Here is a 14481-nt window from a genome sequence, read left to right on the forward strand (position 1 = left end):
TGGCCCTCTCCTGCCCTGCTGTCTCATCCTGTTTTTTCTTTCCTTGCCTGGCTGGGGATATTTCTTCAAAAATAAATGTAATTCCTTAAGAATCTTATCAAGTAAGTTGGAAATATTAAACATCAAAGAAGAGAAAAAAAAAACACTAAACTTGGACAAACTCCCGTCAGACTTGATCTGCTCTTTTGTAAGAACCCCTAAAAGGTCACAGGGGGTGGGGGGAGGGGTTGCTTAAAGACCATCTCTCCCTTTCCCCTCCCATAAGTCACTACTATCCACCCCCAGGAGCCTTAGCTCAATTTCTGCCCCTGCTCGGAATGCTGCCGGAGTCAGCCATCTGGCTCTCTTTCTTCTTTTTGAGTCCCATACTCCCTGTGTGGCTCCCATGAATGTGTGCACATGAATGAACTGATCAGCGTTTCTCCTGTCTGTCTGTCTGTCTGTCTGTCTGTCTGTCTGTCTGTCTTGTCTATCAGTCCATCTTGGCAGACTCAGTCTGAACCTTCAGAGGGAAAATGTGAACTTCCCTCCAATGGCCGACCTCTGAGGCTGTAGGGGGCACATCTGCAGGCATCAGAACTCCATCAGAAGGACAGGGAGAACTGTCCAAAGGCTTTGCTATGACTTAATAACAAATTTATAATCTCAAGCAAAATGTCTTTTTGTTGGTGATAGTTTTGGGGGGCCTTTTTTAAAGTATCAAATAACATAAAAAGGAAGTAGAGTTCTCCCTGTACAAGAAGGGAAAGTTGTCCATCAGAAACTGTTGTCTTTATTTCAGCCACACAGCCAGAGGGGACTCTGAGCAGGCTTCCACAGGTGTGACTTCCTGGGACTATGTGTCGTTAGGGTTTTTTGTCAGCTTGACACAAGCTAGAGTCACCTGGGAAGAGGGACCCTCAATTGAGAGAGTGCCTCTATCAGACTGTCCTGTAGGCCAGTCTATGGGGCATTTTCTTCATTGATGATTGATGTGGGAGGGCTCAGCTCACAGGGGTGTCAGTCCTAGGTTGTATTAAAAGCAAGCTTATGGGTCGGTCCATGGGAAGCAAGCCAGTAACCAGGGTTCTTCCGTGGCTTCTGCTTCAATCCTGCTTCCGGGTTCCTGCCTTGAGTTCCTGCCCCGATTTCCCTCCACGATAAACTGCAATTGTAAGTTGCTTTTGGTCGGTGTTTTATTACAATAGAACCCAAACTAAGACAGACTGTCATTTCAGGAATTAGTGACTTTGTCTAAGCCATTAGCAAAATGACTCCAACAGAGCTCTGAGACCTGGGTCCCTACGCAGGGGCTTGTCTTAACTGCCTATTCTAAAATCACCCCAGGGTTCCTGGAGAGCAGAGGCCATACTTCAGATGCTCGAGGAGACTCCATGCCACCTTCCATTTCTTAACTGAAATGTCAACACCTAGTTGAACAGGATTAGATAGAGCCCTGTCCAGGAGCATCAGACAAGCCAGAACGTTGAGCCCAAACAATTAGGGAATGTCATGGGGAGTTAATTAATACTGGCATTCTCTGGATCTGATTCTGCTTCCTGAGCCAGCTGTGTGGTTTTAGGACAGTCACTTCTTAGGGCCTTGGTTTCCATGCCTGTAAAATGGGACACTAACGTTATTTTTCAGAGAAATGAATGAAGTATATACATGTTGTGTCAGAAGCTGGGTGGAGACTTAATTCAACCTGGGTTTTCATTTTCCTCTTTCTGGCCTTTGCCCCCATCTTGCCCTGCTGCATGCCCCAGGCCAGGCTCTGAGCCTACAGCAGAAGCAAAAAGACTAATTAATCGGATGCTCTGAGAATTGAAAAGAAAGCCTCCCGCATAGGCAGAGGTGCCCAACTCCACCCTCACCTCTGCCTGCACCAAGCAGCAGCCCTCCCTCCCACTGGCTGGCAGAGGAATCTCCCAGGTCATGTTTAAATGCGGGTTCCTGAAACAGTTCCTTGAACTACAGACTCACACTCCAGAGACCCAGTGATCTGTGTGAGATAAATGCCCCACGGAGACCACACCATACCCAAGGAACATAAAACAAGCCGAGCTCTGGGTACGGAGGAAAGCAGTGAAGGAGACGAGCATCCAGTCAACAGGAGAAAGCCTATTACACCACCATTTAATCCAGTGTAGCAAAGGAAAGGAGTCACATGGGTCTCATCCAAATGCAGCACCACCCCAACCATACATCAGCCTCGATGGTTCTCCGCATCCAGACTTTTCACCTCGGTGTCTGGATAACTGGGGTTTCCAGTCTGGATAACTGGGTCTCCAGGCACAGAGTCCTGTCTCTCAGCAGACGGCTTCCCTTCATCCCCAGTGCAGCTCTGCCTCCTCAGTGCAACATCTGTGGCCCCTCTCATCCAAGAGCAAAGCCCAAAGATGCTCCCACATGCCGTATGCCTCTCTGCCTAGCCCCCATCCGGCCCAGGACTTAATTGCAAGCAGTGATTAATATCTCCAACAAGAAGAAAACTAGAGAGCTACTTCCAGGTCCCTGAAGGGGAAAGTTTCTAAACTGACATTTGGGCTGTGAGAGAAACGGTGATCCTTCCTACCCACCCCAGCCCCTTCCCAGACACAAGAGTCCAGAATCCCAGGCCTGTCTATGAAAACCACACCAGTCTCGTACTGGAGCAAGACCCCACTACAGAGGAGGAGCACTGAGCACCACTGTTGATGGCCATGTCCTCTGGGCCACGAGAGATGGGAAAGCCAGGTCTCCACAGACCAGGCCATTGCCCTTGGAATGGCTCACACCTGTGGAGAGAGACTCGAAGTCAGAAACCTCTTCCTAACCGAAGTTGGGTAACACAAGATTATGAACTCTATTGGTACTCTGACGGCCCGGAGCATGGATCTTTTAAAACCTCAGCAAACTGCAGTCTGCTGCTGCCCACCCCCCTCCTCTGGGAAGCGTGCTCAGCAATTCGGACGTTTCATTCTGCTTGGACCAATATTGAGAGGTGCTCATGCAACGAATTAGCAAAAACTGTTGGGAAGAGTTGGAGGAAATCACCTAGAAATATAGCTGTGGGAAGGGTGAGGGGCAGCTGGGTCAGAAGAGGGCACTGACGTGGCGGCTGCCTGAACAATGGAATTCTAAGGAGTTCCCAGCTACCTGCAGACCCTGGTATGCCTAAGTCTATCATTTCTCCATATGATGTCACACAAGGAACCATCTGTGAGAAACGGAAAGCTCAAGCTGGTTTGCAGAACTAATTGTATGAGGGTGGGGGCTCAGATTTTGCCACATTTATTAACTTACACTTCATAGATATTTTAGACAGATCCACGTACAGGGCAAACACTTGGTGCCATCACCTATCACTTCTCAGAGACTTCAAGTCTGTTCTCTCTCACCCAGTACTCCATGGAAGGAGGCTCAGTTCCCAGTTAGATGTAACCTAATAGACTATGGACACCCAAGGGAACCATATGCCCACATATCCAACTTACAGATGTTGACTGAGCCCAGGCCTTTACACAACCTGAGGGGAGAGGAGACATAAGTGGTCAGAGATGACTTCCACTGGTTTTGCAGTATGCTCATGTCCTTTAGCTTAGCCAAGCGGGATGGGACCAGAGCAAGCCTCTCCCAACCCCTCTGGACCTCAGTTTCCCTGTCTGTAAAATGAGTAAACAGTGACATCATCCCCCTTTGAATCTCCTGTACTTGGAGGATTCTATCCCACCCAGGCACTACTGTATCCCTGAATGAAGACCTAAAGGGACACCCCTACTCACACCCCAGAGCCCCGGCTTTCCTCGCCCTCCAACAGTTTCCGATAAGTGGCGATCTCCACATCCAGCCCCAGCTTGGAGTTCATCACCTCCTGGTACTCCTTGAGCAGGCAGGCCATGTCCTGCTTGGCCTTCTGCAGGGCAGCCTCCAGCTCAGCCAGCTTGCAGCGGGCATCAGTAAGGGCGGCCTCTCCCTGCTGCTCTGCCTCAATTATGGCGGCCTCCAGCTTATGGCGCTGGGGACAGAGGAAAGAAGGAGTTGAAAAGGTACAGCCAATGAGGATTCCTGGTAGGTTGTCAAGGACCTTGATCACACTATTCCCTGCCATTTAAATGGTCACCCTTAGCGGTGTGGTGGTGCACACCTTTAACCCCAGCACTTGGCAGACAGTGTGCTGGGGTTACAGGTGAGTATCACCTTGTGTCCACCTCTTTCCCTCCATTCTTTGGGTACCACTGTATTATAAAGTCCATTTGATTTCACATGCGAACCACAAGAGGGAAAGAATGTTAACATTGGAATCGCCCTGGTAATTAGTAACATTACCGTATGTCTGTGTGCCAAGGTCCATTTACAAGGCACTTTCACAGACGCTATGTTATTTACCTTCAGGCTTACTCTACGGGCTTGTCAGAACATGCACTATTGTCTCCACTCTGCGGATGAAGAAACTGAGACTCCAAGAGGTCGTGACTTGTCTAGGTTTTCCACTGGGAAGGGCCAAGCACAGATTGCAGGAGCTGCTGTACGGGGTGGGATCTGAACCTGTGACCCACAGAATCCAGCGTACTGAAGGAAGGGCCCGTTTGTAACAGCTCCTAATAAGACACTCACTGGCAGTATCTTCCTGAAGACAGCGCACCCAAATACAAAGGAGCCGTGCTACAGTGGGGCCCATTCCCACATTTCTTTGGTTCCTCTGTTATGAGTAATAAGTTGCCTGTGATACATTTTGCATTGTGGTTGAAAACAGGTGCACCAAAGGAGAGAGTGGAAACTGAGTCAGGAATGTGTGCAAAGTCAGTGTTAGAGCGTCACAAGTCAGAGGTTACATAGTCTTTTTCTTATTTTATGCAGGAAAATTAAACTAGAAACCTCTTCGCTATATGTTTAAAAAATACAGCTCAAATGGACTAATGACCTAAGTGTGAGAGGCAGAGCTGTAAATCTAATAGCTGGGAAAAAAACAGAGGACATCTCCAATGCCACAGAGTTCCCCTGCAAAGGCCCTTGAAGGAAGAGCCAACAGACTTGGCCGCCTTCAGGCTGGAGATTTCTGTTCAGTAGCAGACGTCGTCAAAGCAAGCAGACAGAGGCAGACCGAGAGGAGACCAATGCATGGCAATGTGGGAAACCAGAGGGTTACAGGTGACTGGAGTGACAAGGCAAAGCTACAGATCCCCAAGGAAAAGACAAGAATCTCAGTAGAAAAATGGGGCAGATGAAAAACCCAGACAAGGACAGTCAAATGATGAGTAGGAACACAAGCAGACAGACCACATCACCGGTCCACCAGGGAAATGAAGCATCAATCATTCTATGGCAGTGGGCATCCATCAGATCCACAGAACTAGAAAGTGACCACAGAATGTGCTGGGACAACACAGGAGTGTTGGCACAGGAGAAACCTAAGCCACTCCAGAGGGGGCAGCCATCCCCACAGACAGGAAGAATGCAGAGCCCAGCTCTGAAGTAGCAGGAGCTCCGGCTGTCTTGGCCTCCTGACCTGCTGCTTGGCGCTCTCCACCTCACAGGTCAGCCTCTGGATGATGCAATTCAGCTCACTGACCTCTTCCTTGCCTTTGCGAAGATTCTCACCTTGCTGGGTCACCGTGATCCTCATCTCTTCACACTGTGATTTTGAGGCAAACAAGAAAGCACCAGATGGAGGGGATGGTGGGATGCCAGAGCAGAGTCCGACTGCCCAGCCCTGATTCTGCAGAGGTCCTTCCTCCCTGCCCATTCTGCCTGGGGGTCTCTGGAATGCATGTGTGCCCAGCCCACTTGAGTGCCAGACTCAGGGCTAAACTCCTTTGTTCAGTGGGCCATCTTCATACCTGGGTCTGGTACCAGGACTCAGCCTCTGCCCGGCTGCGGCTGGCAATATCATCATACTGAGCCTTGATCTCAGCCATGACCGTGTCCATGTCCAGCTCCCGGCTGTTGTCCATCTTCACCACCACTGAGGTTTCTGAGATCTGGGACTGGAGGTAGATGATTTCCTGCAGGAGGAAGTGGCGTCAACCTCAATCCTGCCTCTGATGAAGTCCAACAGCAGCAGTCGTAACTCTGAAACCTTGGGAAGAACACAAAACTACTAGTGACTCGGGACACTGAAAACATACAGCTTTAGAGGAAAAGGTTGGAGTTAGGGCCGTGGTCCAAGGCAGTGAGTAGAGAATTCCACCATCACCTGGCTCAATAAGGCAGATGAGTATGTCTGCAGAACAACTATATTCGGGGCCAGAACTGCCCAGATTGGCAGGAGCCATGAGTGCAAACGTGACCCAGCAGCCAGAGTTGGAGCCCCAGGTCCTCCGGTTGTGTTTTCACATTACTCAGACTTGTGCACTCATGGTCAATCTCCACTTTACACCATGCTTAGCGGAACCGGACTACCTTAGTCTCCCGAATCGCCCTCAAAGAGGGGCATGGCCCACTTCTCATTTGAAAAGGAGCCTTAGTGAGAAAAATCCCCCTTTGGTCACAGAGGAGAAACGAAATATAAGCAGAATAAGGAAAGCAATACTATTCCAAAAGCCCTGGCACCAGGACAGGGCCTCAGTGAAGAAAACTCCATGGGGAAATTCTGTTACCTCCTTGTACAGGGACCACAGGAAGGTTGTCTCCTCCCTCAATGACTCTGTGTTGGCCTCTAGCTCTGCCTTGTGCAGGTAAGCACTGTCTGTGTCCTGGTGAGAGGGATGAGAGAGGGTGGGTGGGCATGGGCTTCGCCAGGCACTGAATCTCTGCCCTCTGCAGTGGCCGAGAGGCCGTCTCCTAGTCACCTCTCTGTCTCTAGCCTGCCCCCGGCCAGCAGGCTATGTGTCTTCACCTCCAGGGCCCCTCTTCAGTGTCTACCACTGACATTTCTCCCCTGGTTGACAGGCAGGGAGACTGGTTACTTGGGAAAGGAAGTAGAGGGGCGTCTCTCATACAGGCACTTCAACACCGAGGGCTTGCAGGAAGGAAAACAAGGTTTACAGCCCCAGCCAGCGTCAGCAGCAGCTTCTCAGCCAAGCACCCCAGAGAGCACAAGAGTGTGACAGGCAGCAGAGCCCAAATAACTGCCTCTCCTGCCTGAGGCCAAGTTATAGAGCTCCACTCTATGGTTACAGATAGAGGGGCCGGGAAGCATTGAAGAACGCAAGCTCACATTTTCGCTCACCTGGTTGAAACGAAAGTAGAGATCACAGGCAGCTTTACCCTGGTTTTCTTTATCCCCACCCTCTTTATAGTATTGACTGACAGCCACACTTAGAAAATCACTAACAAGCTAAGACTCAAACAACTCGCATTTGGGATGATGGTAGGAGCCATGCCCACAAGAAAGACAAGCATGAACATCAGCTGTAACTGCTGACAGAAAGCCCAGCGGCCGCTTGAGCTCTCAAGACTCCCCCCACTGGACTAGTCTGGGTTGCTGCATGGGGACCAAGATGGCTTCTGCAAGTAAAGCATCCAGCAGATGAGAGAGCCTTCCACCAACCATGGGGACATGACCAGACACTGGTTCCAGTCCCCAGTACCTATGACTTCAGTCTCACTCCGTAGGAGGCCACTCACCTTCAGTATCACAAACTCATTCTCAGCCACGCCCCTGAGGGCCAGTTCTTCTTCATACCTGGGGAGAGGGCACAGGGAAAGTTGGCCGGCTACAGCCTGAGCAGCAAACCTCCTTGGTCTTCCTTACTCTCTGTGTGTGCCTGTGCTGGTCAGTTTTTGACACCTTGACCTAAGTAGAGACACCTGAGAAGGGGGAACCTCAGCTAAGGCATTGCCTCTGTCAGATTGTCCCACAGACATGTCTGGGGAGGGGGAGGTGTTTTCTTGATTGTTAATTGATGGGGGGAAGATCACCCTGGGCAGTGCCAGCCCTGGATGCATGGTCCTGGGTCCAAGGTAGCCTGGAAGCAACCAAGTAAATGACTTTCCTCCATGGTTTCTGCTTCAATCTCCTGCCTTGTCTTCCTTTGACGACGGACTGTAACCTACAAGTTAAAACAAACCCTCTCCTCCCCTTGTTTTTGGTCATAGTATTTATCACAGCAACAGTCAGCAAACTAGGTCAGTGCCTTGAAGAAAGAGGCTTGAGGAAAGTGTGAAGAAATGGTCAATAACAACCGCAGACTAACCAGAGCAGCACACACCATTGCACCAGAACACTCCGGTCATGCCCAAGAGAAGCCTGAGGGCGCAAATGGATACAAAACCAAGTGACTGGAGACAGAGAGGCCTGCAAGGTTCTCTGCTAAACCTGTTCCTCCAAAGTCAGAGCCCAGGTCTAAAAGGCCCAGAAAAGACGGGAGAGAAGGTTTCCAAAGACGAGAAGGGGGGAGCTGAGGCTGGCAAGGGTGGGAATAACCCTGCGGAAAAATGGGGATTCCAAAACAGACAGAGCACAGAAAGCCGAAGGAGCTGGAGGCGCCAAGGGAAGTATGCGTGTTTTACAACGCTGTGCTTCTGGTGAGTGCACAATTTGGAATTCTATTTCTGTCGAGTTTTATAAGATGTGGGACTTGTTTGCTTTTAAACTATGTGGCTAGCACGCAGAACACTTCATTGTTTCAGGGAGGAAGGAACATGGGTCACTAACAAAATGTCTCTCAAGTTGAACTGGTCGGAGGAAAACGCCTTTCCTCTGACAGCATTGAAATACTCCTGCAGTGGTTGAAATGAGAAATGTCTCCCCACCCCAGGTCCCAGTATCTGAACACTTGGTTCCAGTTGTGGTGCTGTGGAGGGAAGTTTAAGTGGGGTATGGCCTTACTGGAGGAAGCGAGCCACTTGGGTGGATTTCGAGGTCAGATGGTCTCACCCTACTTCCAGCTCCCTCTCTCTGCTTCACACTTGTGGAAGGATGTGTGTAGGGTGTCCACTTCCTGCTCTGGTCAACATGCCTACACTTGCTGCCAGGCTTTCTCCGTCATGATGGACTCTCACCTTCTGGAACCATAAGCCCAAATAAATTCTCTCCTCCACGAGTCATTTTTGGTCAAGATGTTTTCACAGAAACAGAAAAGTAACTAATGTAGCTCCTCTTGGCTCCCAGGAGGGATTTCCTGAAATTGACACACATGGCCACCTTGGAACAAAATGCCTTGTGGTGTGAGAAAATTCTAATTTTGTTTTTGACATCCCCCCTCCCCCTCTGCCATCAGCATAGACTCAACTCCTTTAAATCCAGACATGTGGAGGCCTGAGCCCCTAAAATTGGTGTTGTTTGTATGTAGTGTTCCTTGGAAGAGCAGTTATTTCATTTCTGAAAGGCTGGGTGCCTTCTGACTGATCATTCCGCCATTTCGATTTCGCTTCCTGAAAGTCAAAGCGGGCTTGTGAACAGTCAACAATGTGCTGAATGTGAAATGTGAGCTGTCACTCAATGCTTCACCTCCTCACAGCCTCCAGTGAAGACTTCATTGGCTTCTACAGTAGCTCTCTGATCTTGGTAGACCATACAAGAAAGGAGTTTGAAAGTTCTTGAATACTATTAATGATTGCCTGACCATGTCCTTCCTGAAGTACTGTGGTTATATGAAAGGTGCCTTTCATCGATCTGGGCGTGGTTTGGTGTGGGGAAGAACGAGGAGGAGAGAAACATGAGGAGAGGGAGGGAGACAGAGGCTTGCCCTCTTTGGGTTTACATTTTCCAGCCACGGATGCCTATGAAAAGGACACTGGACTCTGGTCGCAGCTTGAACTGAAATCTCAACAACATCTAAGATAAGTCATTGAACCTCTGTGTGCCTGCACAGTGAGCAAAGCCAGAGCCAGGATGAGAGAAAGGGAGGAAGTTACTTCCAGAGCCCTTCAACTCTTAACATTATACAAACCGTGATATTCTCTGAAATGTTAAGATGGCTCCCCGCAGCCTTCCCCTAACGTCAGTCCCTCACCCACCCAATACCCTAGGACTTGAATTCCTAAAGTGAGCCCCAGTCCAGAGCATTTCCCTAGCCCTCTCCACCAGCCTGCCCCTTGCCCCACCTGTGATACCGCCTCCTGGACCAGCATGGACCCAGCTAACATGGGAGAACTCAGCCCCCAGAGCATGGTTCCCATGACTTCTTCATTACAGGGTAATCCTGGGCTGCAGTTAACTCTCAGCTCTGTAATTACCAGCCCTCGCATGCCCAGCTGGGACCTAGACCTGGCCACCTGCCTGTTGAAAGGTGTGTGAATGTCTGCGGCACTCCAATAAGGAGAAAAGCCCCCTGCTGTAGTTCTTGAGGTTGTAAAAGCTGGTCTTCCAACACCTGATTCCAGGAGAGTCAAGGCTAGAACAACCAGGACAAACTGATATCAAATCTCCTTTCATAAGGCTAGCAATATTCAGTGGTACAGCATTTGCTATGTATGCGGGAGGCTTGTGTTTCAACCCTAGAACCACACAGCAGCAGTAGAAAAATCATCTTCCACTCTGGCCATATCCTCAAAGGAGAGAGGGGCAAATTCACAACGATCCAGTGAGCTTGACTGGTAAACATGTAAGACTAAAGCGAAGGATTTACACTGACATTGAGCTGCGGAGCCCCGCAAAAAGAGAGCTTGGTGTTTTATTGCAGAGTGACTAATAAGCCACGTTCCTCGGATGCTTTGAAGGGCATCAGAGGTCTCAGGATGCCTCCCCCAGAGCCTTTCCACTCCCACTGACGATGGTTGCCCCACCTGCTCTTCCGCCCTGGTGGCCTTGGGCCACTTCTTCTCTTGGTCTTCCCCTCCACCCCGTCACCCTGTGACCTCAAGATCAGACTGTGCTCCTCTCGTACTGGGAGTGCTTCTCTCCAGACTTTCCCTGAGCCCTAGAATGGGTCTGGGGGCCTAGGAGCTGAGCTAGACAGCAGCACTAGGTGATAGCTGACTCTGACCCCCAGCAGCATCCCCACTCTCCACCTCCTGGACAGTGGCATGGCCTCCCCCACTCCCTGTAACTGCCCGAGCCCGGTTATGTTAACCTCTTCTTGTAGCCCTCCACGGCCTCCTGCACACGGCTGAGCTCTGAGGCCAGCCTCCTGCTGTCCGCCTCCATACACTGAGTCTCCCTCCTGAGCATTTCGATGTAGCCCTCCAACAGCGGCTCCACATTGCTCTCACAGCACTTGCGGTTCTGGTAGAACTGCCACTTGGTCTCCAGCAGCTTGTTCTGCTGCTCTAGGAAGCACACCTGCCATGGGAATGAGAAGGGAAAGGCTCAGGGGGAGCCTGGGGAGGGTGCCAGTTCCCCTGCAGCTCCCTGCCCTTTGGCTTGGCCCCTGCCCTGAAGCAACCTGTGACTTTTCAAAGGTCATCATCATACCTGAGGTGATTTCCCTGGCACCTATTACCCCTCCCAGAAAAAGCACACAATTTACAGCCTTGTATTCATTCTACAGAATGAAGTATTTGCCAAAGACCAAGCAATGACCCCTCAAAGGTGTCTGCTCTCTAGTCCTTGGGACCTAAGAGTGTGTAACGTACCTAGCGAAGGGTCTTGCTATTAGAATTCTGGTTGTGGAGCTGAAGACTAGGGGGTTTTCTCGGATGACCAATAAAAAAGGAAGGAAAGGAGAGAGAGGGGGAGGGAGAGAGGAAGGGAGGGAGCAAGGGAGGAAGGAAAAGAGAAAGAGAAAAAGAGTTAAGCCAGCAGGCAAAAAAAAGGATGCCAAGAGGCTCTGTGTCTCTCGGGTCCTGAGTAAGTAGGGGCAGAGGATGCCTTGGGTAGAAGTCCTGAGGATTCATTGACTCTCTCAGGATGTCCCCAGAAAGGGGTAGGAGGGAAGGAGCCTAGCCCTTCTTGGTCCTGGCTCTGTGCTGCATGAAGTATTTGCCAAAGACCAAGCAATGACCCCTCAAAGGTGTCTGCTCTCTAGTCCTTGGGACCTACGAGTGTGTGACGTACCTAGCGAAGGGTCTTGTGACGCCATCTTCTCTGTGACAACTGTGCAGCTTTTATACCTTCCTGTGTGTGGCAGCTGAGATCTGGAAGTCGGGGGTCACAGACACATGTGCAACTCACTGCATGTGTAAGGAGCAGCGAAAAGCCCTCCTGTTCTGGGTGGTGGCTTCACATCCACAGTTATACTGGAGTCCCATGGCAACATTTGCAAACCAGGACTGGAGTTCAGCTATGTTCTGCATGCTACAGGTGGCTGGTAGCAAGACAGCCAGAGCTGCAGCCATCATGGGGTTCCAAGTCTCTTGCCTGTTCTTAGGCTGGAACCCTAGGGAGGACCACACGAGTCCGCCCCGATCAGGCACAGAGTGCTCCAGGATACCCACCTTGTCAATGAAGGCGGCAAACTTGCTGTTGAGACACTTGATCTGTTCCTTCTCCTCATGCTTCACGCACTGAGCATTGGGGTCGATCTCCAGGTTGAGGGGCGTGAGCAGGCTCTCATTGACGGAGACTGTGGTGATGCAGGGGGGTGTGGGCCCGCAAAGGCCCCCCACTCGGTAAACAAAGCTGCTGCTCCCACTGTTCAGAGGCCATCTGAAACTCCCTGCAAGCCGGGGGGACCCTACAGTACACAGGCTCCTGCTGCTGAAGCCCCTGAGGTGCCTGTAGCCTGGCCCCCCAGGACTGCCCCCACGGTAGGCCGCTGCACTGGCTCGGCTGTGAGCTCCCAGCTTGGGCACCCAAGCAGAGGAGGAGCTGAAGTTCCTGACCCCACAGCCAGAACTGAGGAGGTAAGAACTGACCACCATGTCTCTGCTGTGTGGAACTGCTCTGGGGATGCAGGACTGGAGGACAAGGTCTCACATTGAGACCTGGTAGTGCCCCTGCCTTTTATCAGGCTGAGGAGGGGCCTCCTGAGCACATGAAAGGCAGGAGAATGTCGTTAGTGGCATTTATGAGTGTGAGAATGCCGCTAGGCAGCCTGAAGGGAAGGGTGAAACTCATTTATAGGCATACAGGGAGACCCTGCAGCAAACGCCCCTGACATTTTAGCCAGCACTGTCTACCAAGCCTCCAGTTTCCCTCCCATCAGGAATCCTTAACTCCCCCTGGGCAGGCCCAGGCTTGACCGACCACAATATTCCTGGGACTAAAGTGTCCTGTGTTCTCCTAGGGCTCTACACAGCCACACTTCTCAGCAAGCATATGAGGAAGAACTTCGAATCTTTCCCTATGACCACCATACCCCACACCCACCCCTGGAGTGTGACCACTACAATGCAGTTGTCCTGGAAGGCAGGAAACAGGTCCATCTGCCTTCTTGTTCCTTGGCCACAAGCATAACCATGTCCCCGAGAAACACTGCTGGTCCGAATGACTGAATCAGCTGGACTCATCGTACGCCAAGCCCGCAGCTGCCTCAAGAGGAAGTTTAACAAGATGGACAAGCTGCCTCTGAGAAGACCAGATCCGGTGGGAACACCAGCCATGTGAGGCTGGCAAACCCAAGGAGAACACAAAGCCGCAGCCTGGCACCCTATGGAAGGTCCCTCATAGCTCACTCAGAGGGCAGGCAAGGCCCCACATGGTCAGCTGCAGCAGCAGAAGAGAGATGTGGATTCCAAGGCACCTGGCGGAGAAGTCATTCCAGAGTGTGGGATGCATCAGAAAGACGAGGGCCTCAACCAGGGGCTGCTCCCTACACTTTTTACCCAATCGGATAGGGCACCTTCTGTGTGAGACTCAGAGGAGCGTGGAGATGGGGAGGGGGCTGAGGGAAGCACCCGCCAGTGAAGGCCAGCTGGAACACACCCTGGCTCTGGGTGGCATGCTCTGATGATACAGGAATGGAAATAACCTCCCGTCAGGGGGCAGCCTGTGATCCCAGCTACACAGGAGGCTGTGACAGGAAGGTCACAAGTTCAAGGCTTACTGAGTGAGAGGCCAGCCTGGGCAACTCAGTAGGACCATCTCAAATAAACAAACAAGTTGGGCACAGTGGCACACACCTTTAACCCTAGCACCAGGGAGGCAAAAACAGATGGATATCTGAGTTCAAAGCCAGCCTGATCTGTAGCTAGAGTTTTCCTGCCTGGCCCACAGTCAGGACAAATCTCTCTCACCTGCCAGTCCCACAGCCACTCAGACCCAACCAAGTAAACACAGAGACTTATATTGGTTACAAACTGTATGGCCGTGGCAGGCTTCTTGCTAACTGTTCTTACAGCTTAAATTAATCCATTTCTATAAATATATACCTTGTCACGTGGCTCATGGCTTACCAGCATCTTCACATGCTGTTTGTCATGGTGGCGGCTGGCAGTGTTTCTGACTCAGCCTTCCACTTCCCAGCTTTATTCTCCTCCTTGTCCCGCCTATACTTCCTCCTGCCTGACTACTGGCCAATCAGTGTTTTATTTACTAACCAATTAGAGCAACACATTTGCCATACAGAACATCCCACAGCACTGAGCTACACAGTAAGATCCTTATGCAATAGATAGATAGATAGATAGATAGATAGATAGATAGATAGATAGATATAACTAAGAGCTGAGAACAAAGTTGAATGGTAAAGAAGACTTGGGTTCCTTCCCCAGCACCACAAAATATTGAAAGAATCTTCCGAAAGGCCATCAAGAAAC

General features: G+C 50.8%; 1 protein-coding gene across 1 annotated transcript; it reads right to left on the minus strand.

Moving 5' to 3' along the window:
• Positions 1-2269: 2269 nt before the first annotated feature.
• On the minus strand, positions 2270-12645 carry LOC131896560 (keratin, type II cuticular Hb5-like). The gene is made up of 9 exons (XM_059247268.1): positions 12220-12645; positions 10917-11125; positions 7528-7585; positions 6558-6653; positions 5799-5963; positions 5468-5593; positions 3744-3976; positions 3456-3487; positions 2270-2756 (listed from the first exon to the last, which is right to left on the minus strand). The coding sequence occupies exons 1-9, from the start codon at positions 12643-12645 to the stop codon at positions 2644-2646; spliced, it is 1458 nt and encodes a 485-aa protein (XP_059103251.1). The 3' UTR covers positions 2270-2643.
• Between the last annotated feature and the right edge of the window lie 1836 nt (positions 12646-14481).

Source organism: Peromyscus eremicus, chromosome 20, assembly GCF_949786415.1.
Source record: "Peromyscus eremicus chromosome 20, PerEre_H2_v1, whole genome shotgun sequence".
Lineage (NCBI taxonomy): Eukaryota > Metazoa > Chordata > Mammalia > Rodentia > Cricetidae > Peromyscus > Peromyscus eremicus.

What these genes read in the sequence shown, in the direction of transcription:
- LOC131896560 (XM_059247268.1), bottom strand. Translation starts at nt 12,645, where the DNA reads ATGGTGGTCAGTTCTTACCTCCTCAGTTCTGGCTGTGGGGTCAGGAAC. An exon ending in ATGAGTTTGTGATACTGAAG is followed by an intron (nt 6,654 to 7,527) that starts GTGAGTGGCCTC and finishes CCCTCTCACCAG; the next exon opens with GACACAGACAGTGCTTACCT. An exon ending in GAAAGCCGGGGCTCTGGGGT is followed by an intron (nt 3,488 to 3,743) that starts GTGAGTAGGGGT and finishes CTCTCCCCTCAG; the next exon opens with GTTGTGTAAAGGCCTGGGCT.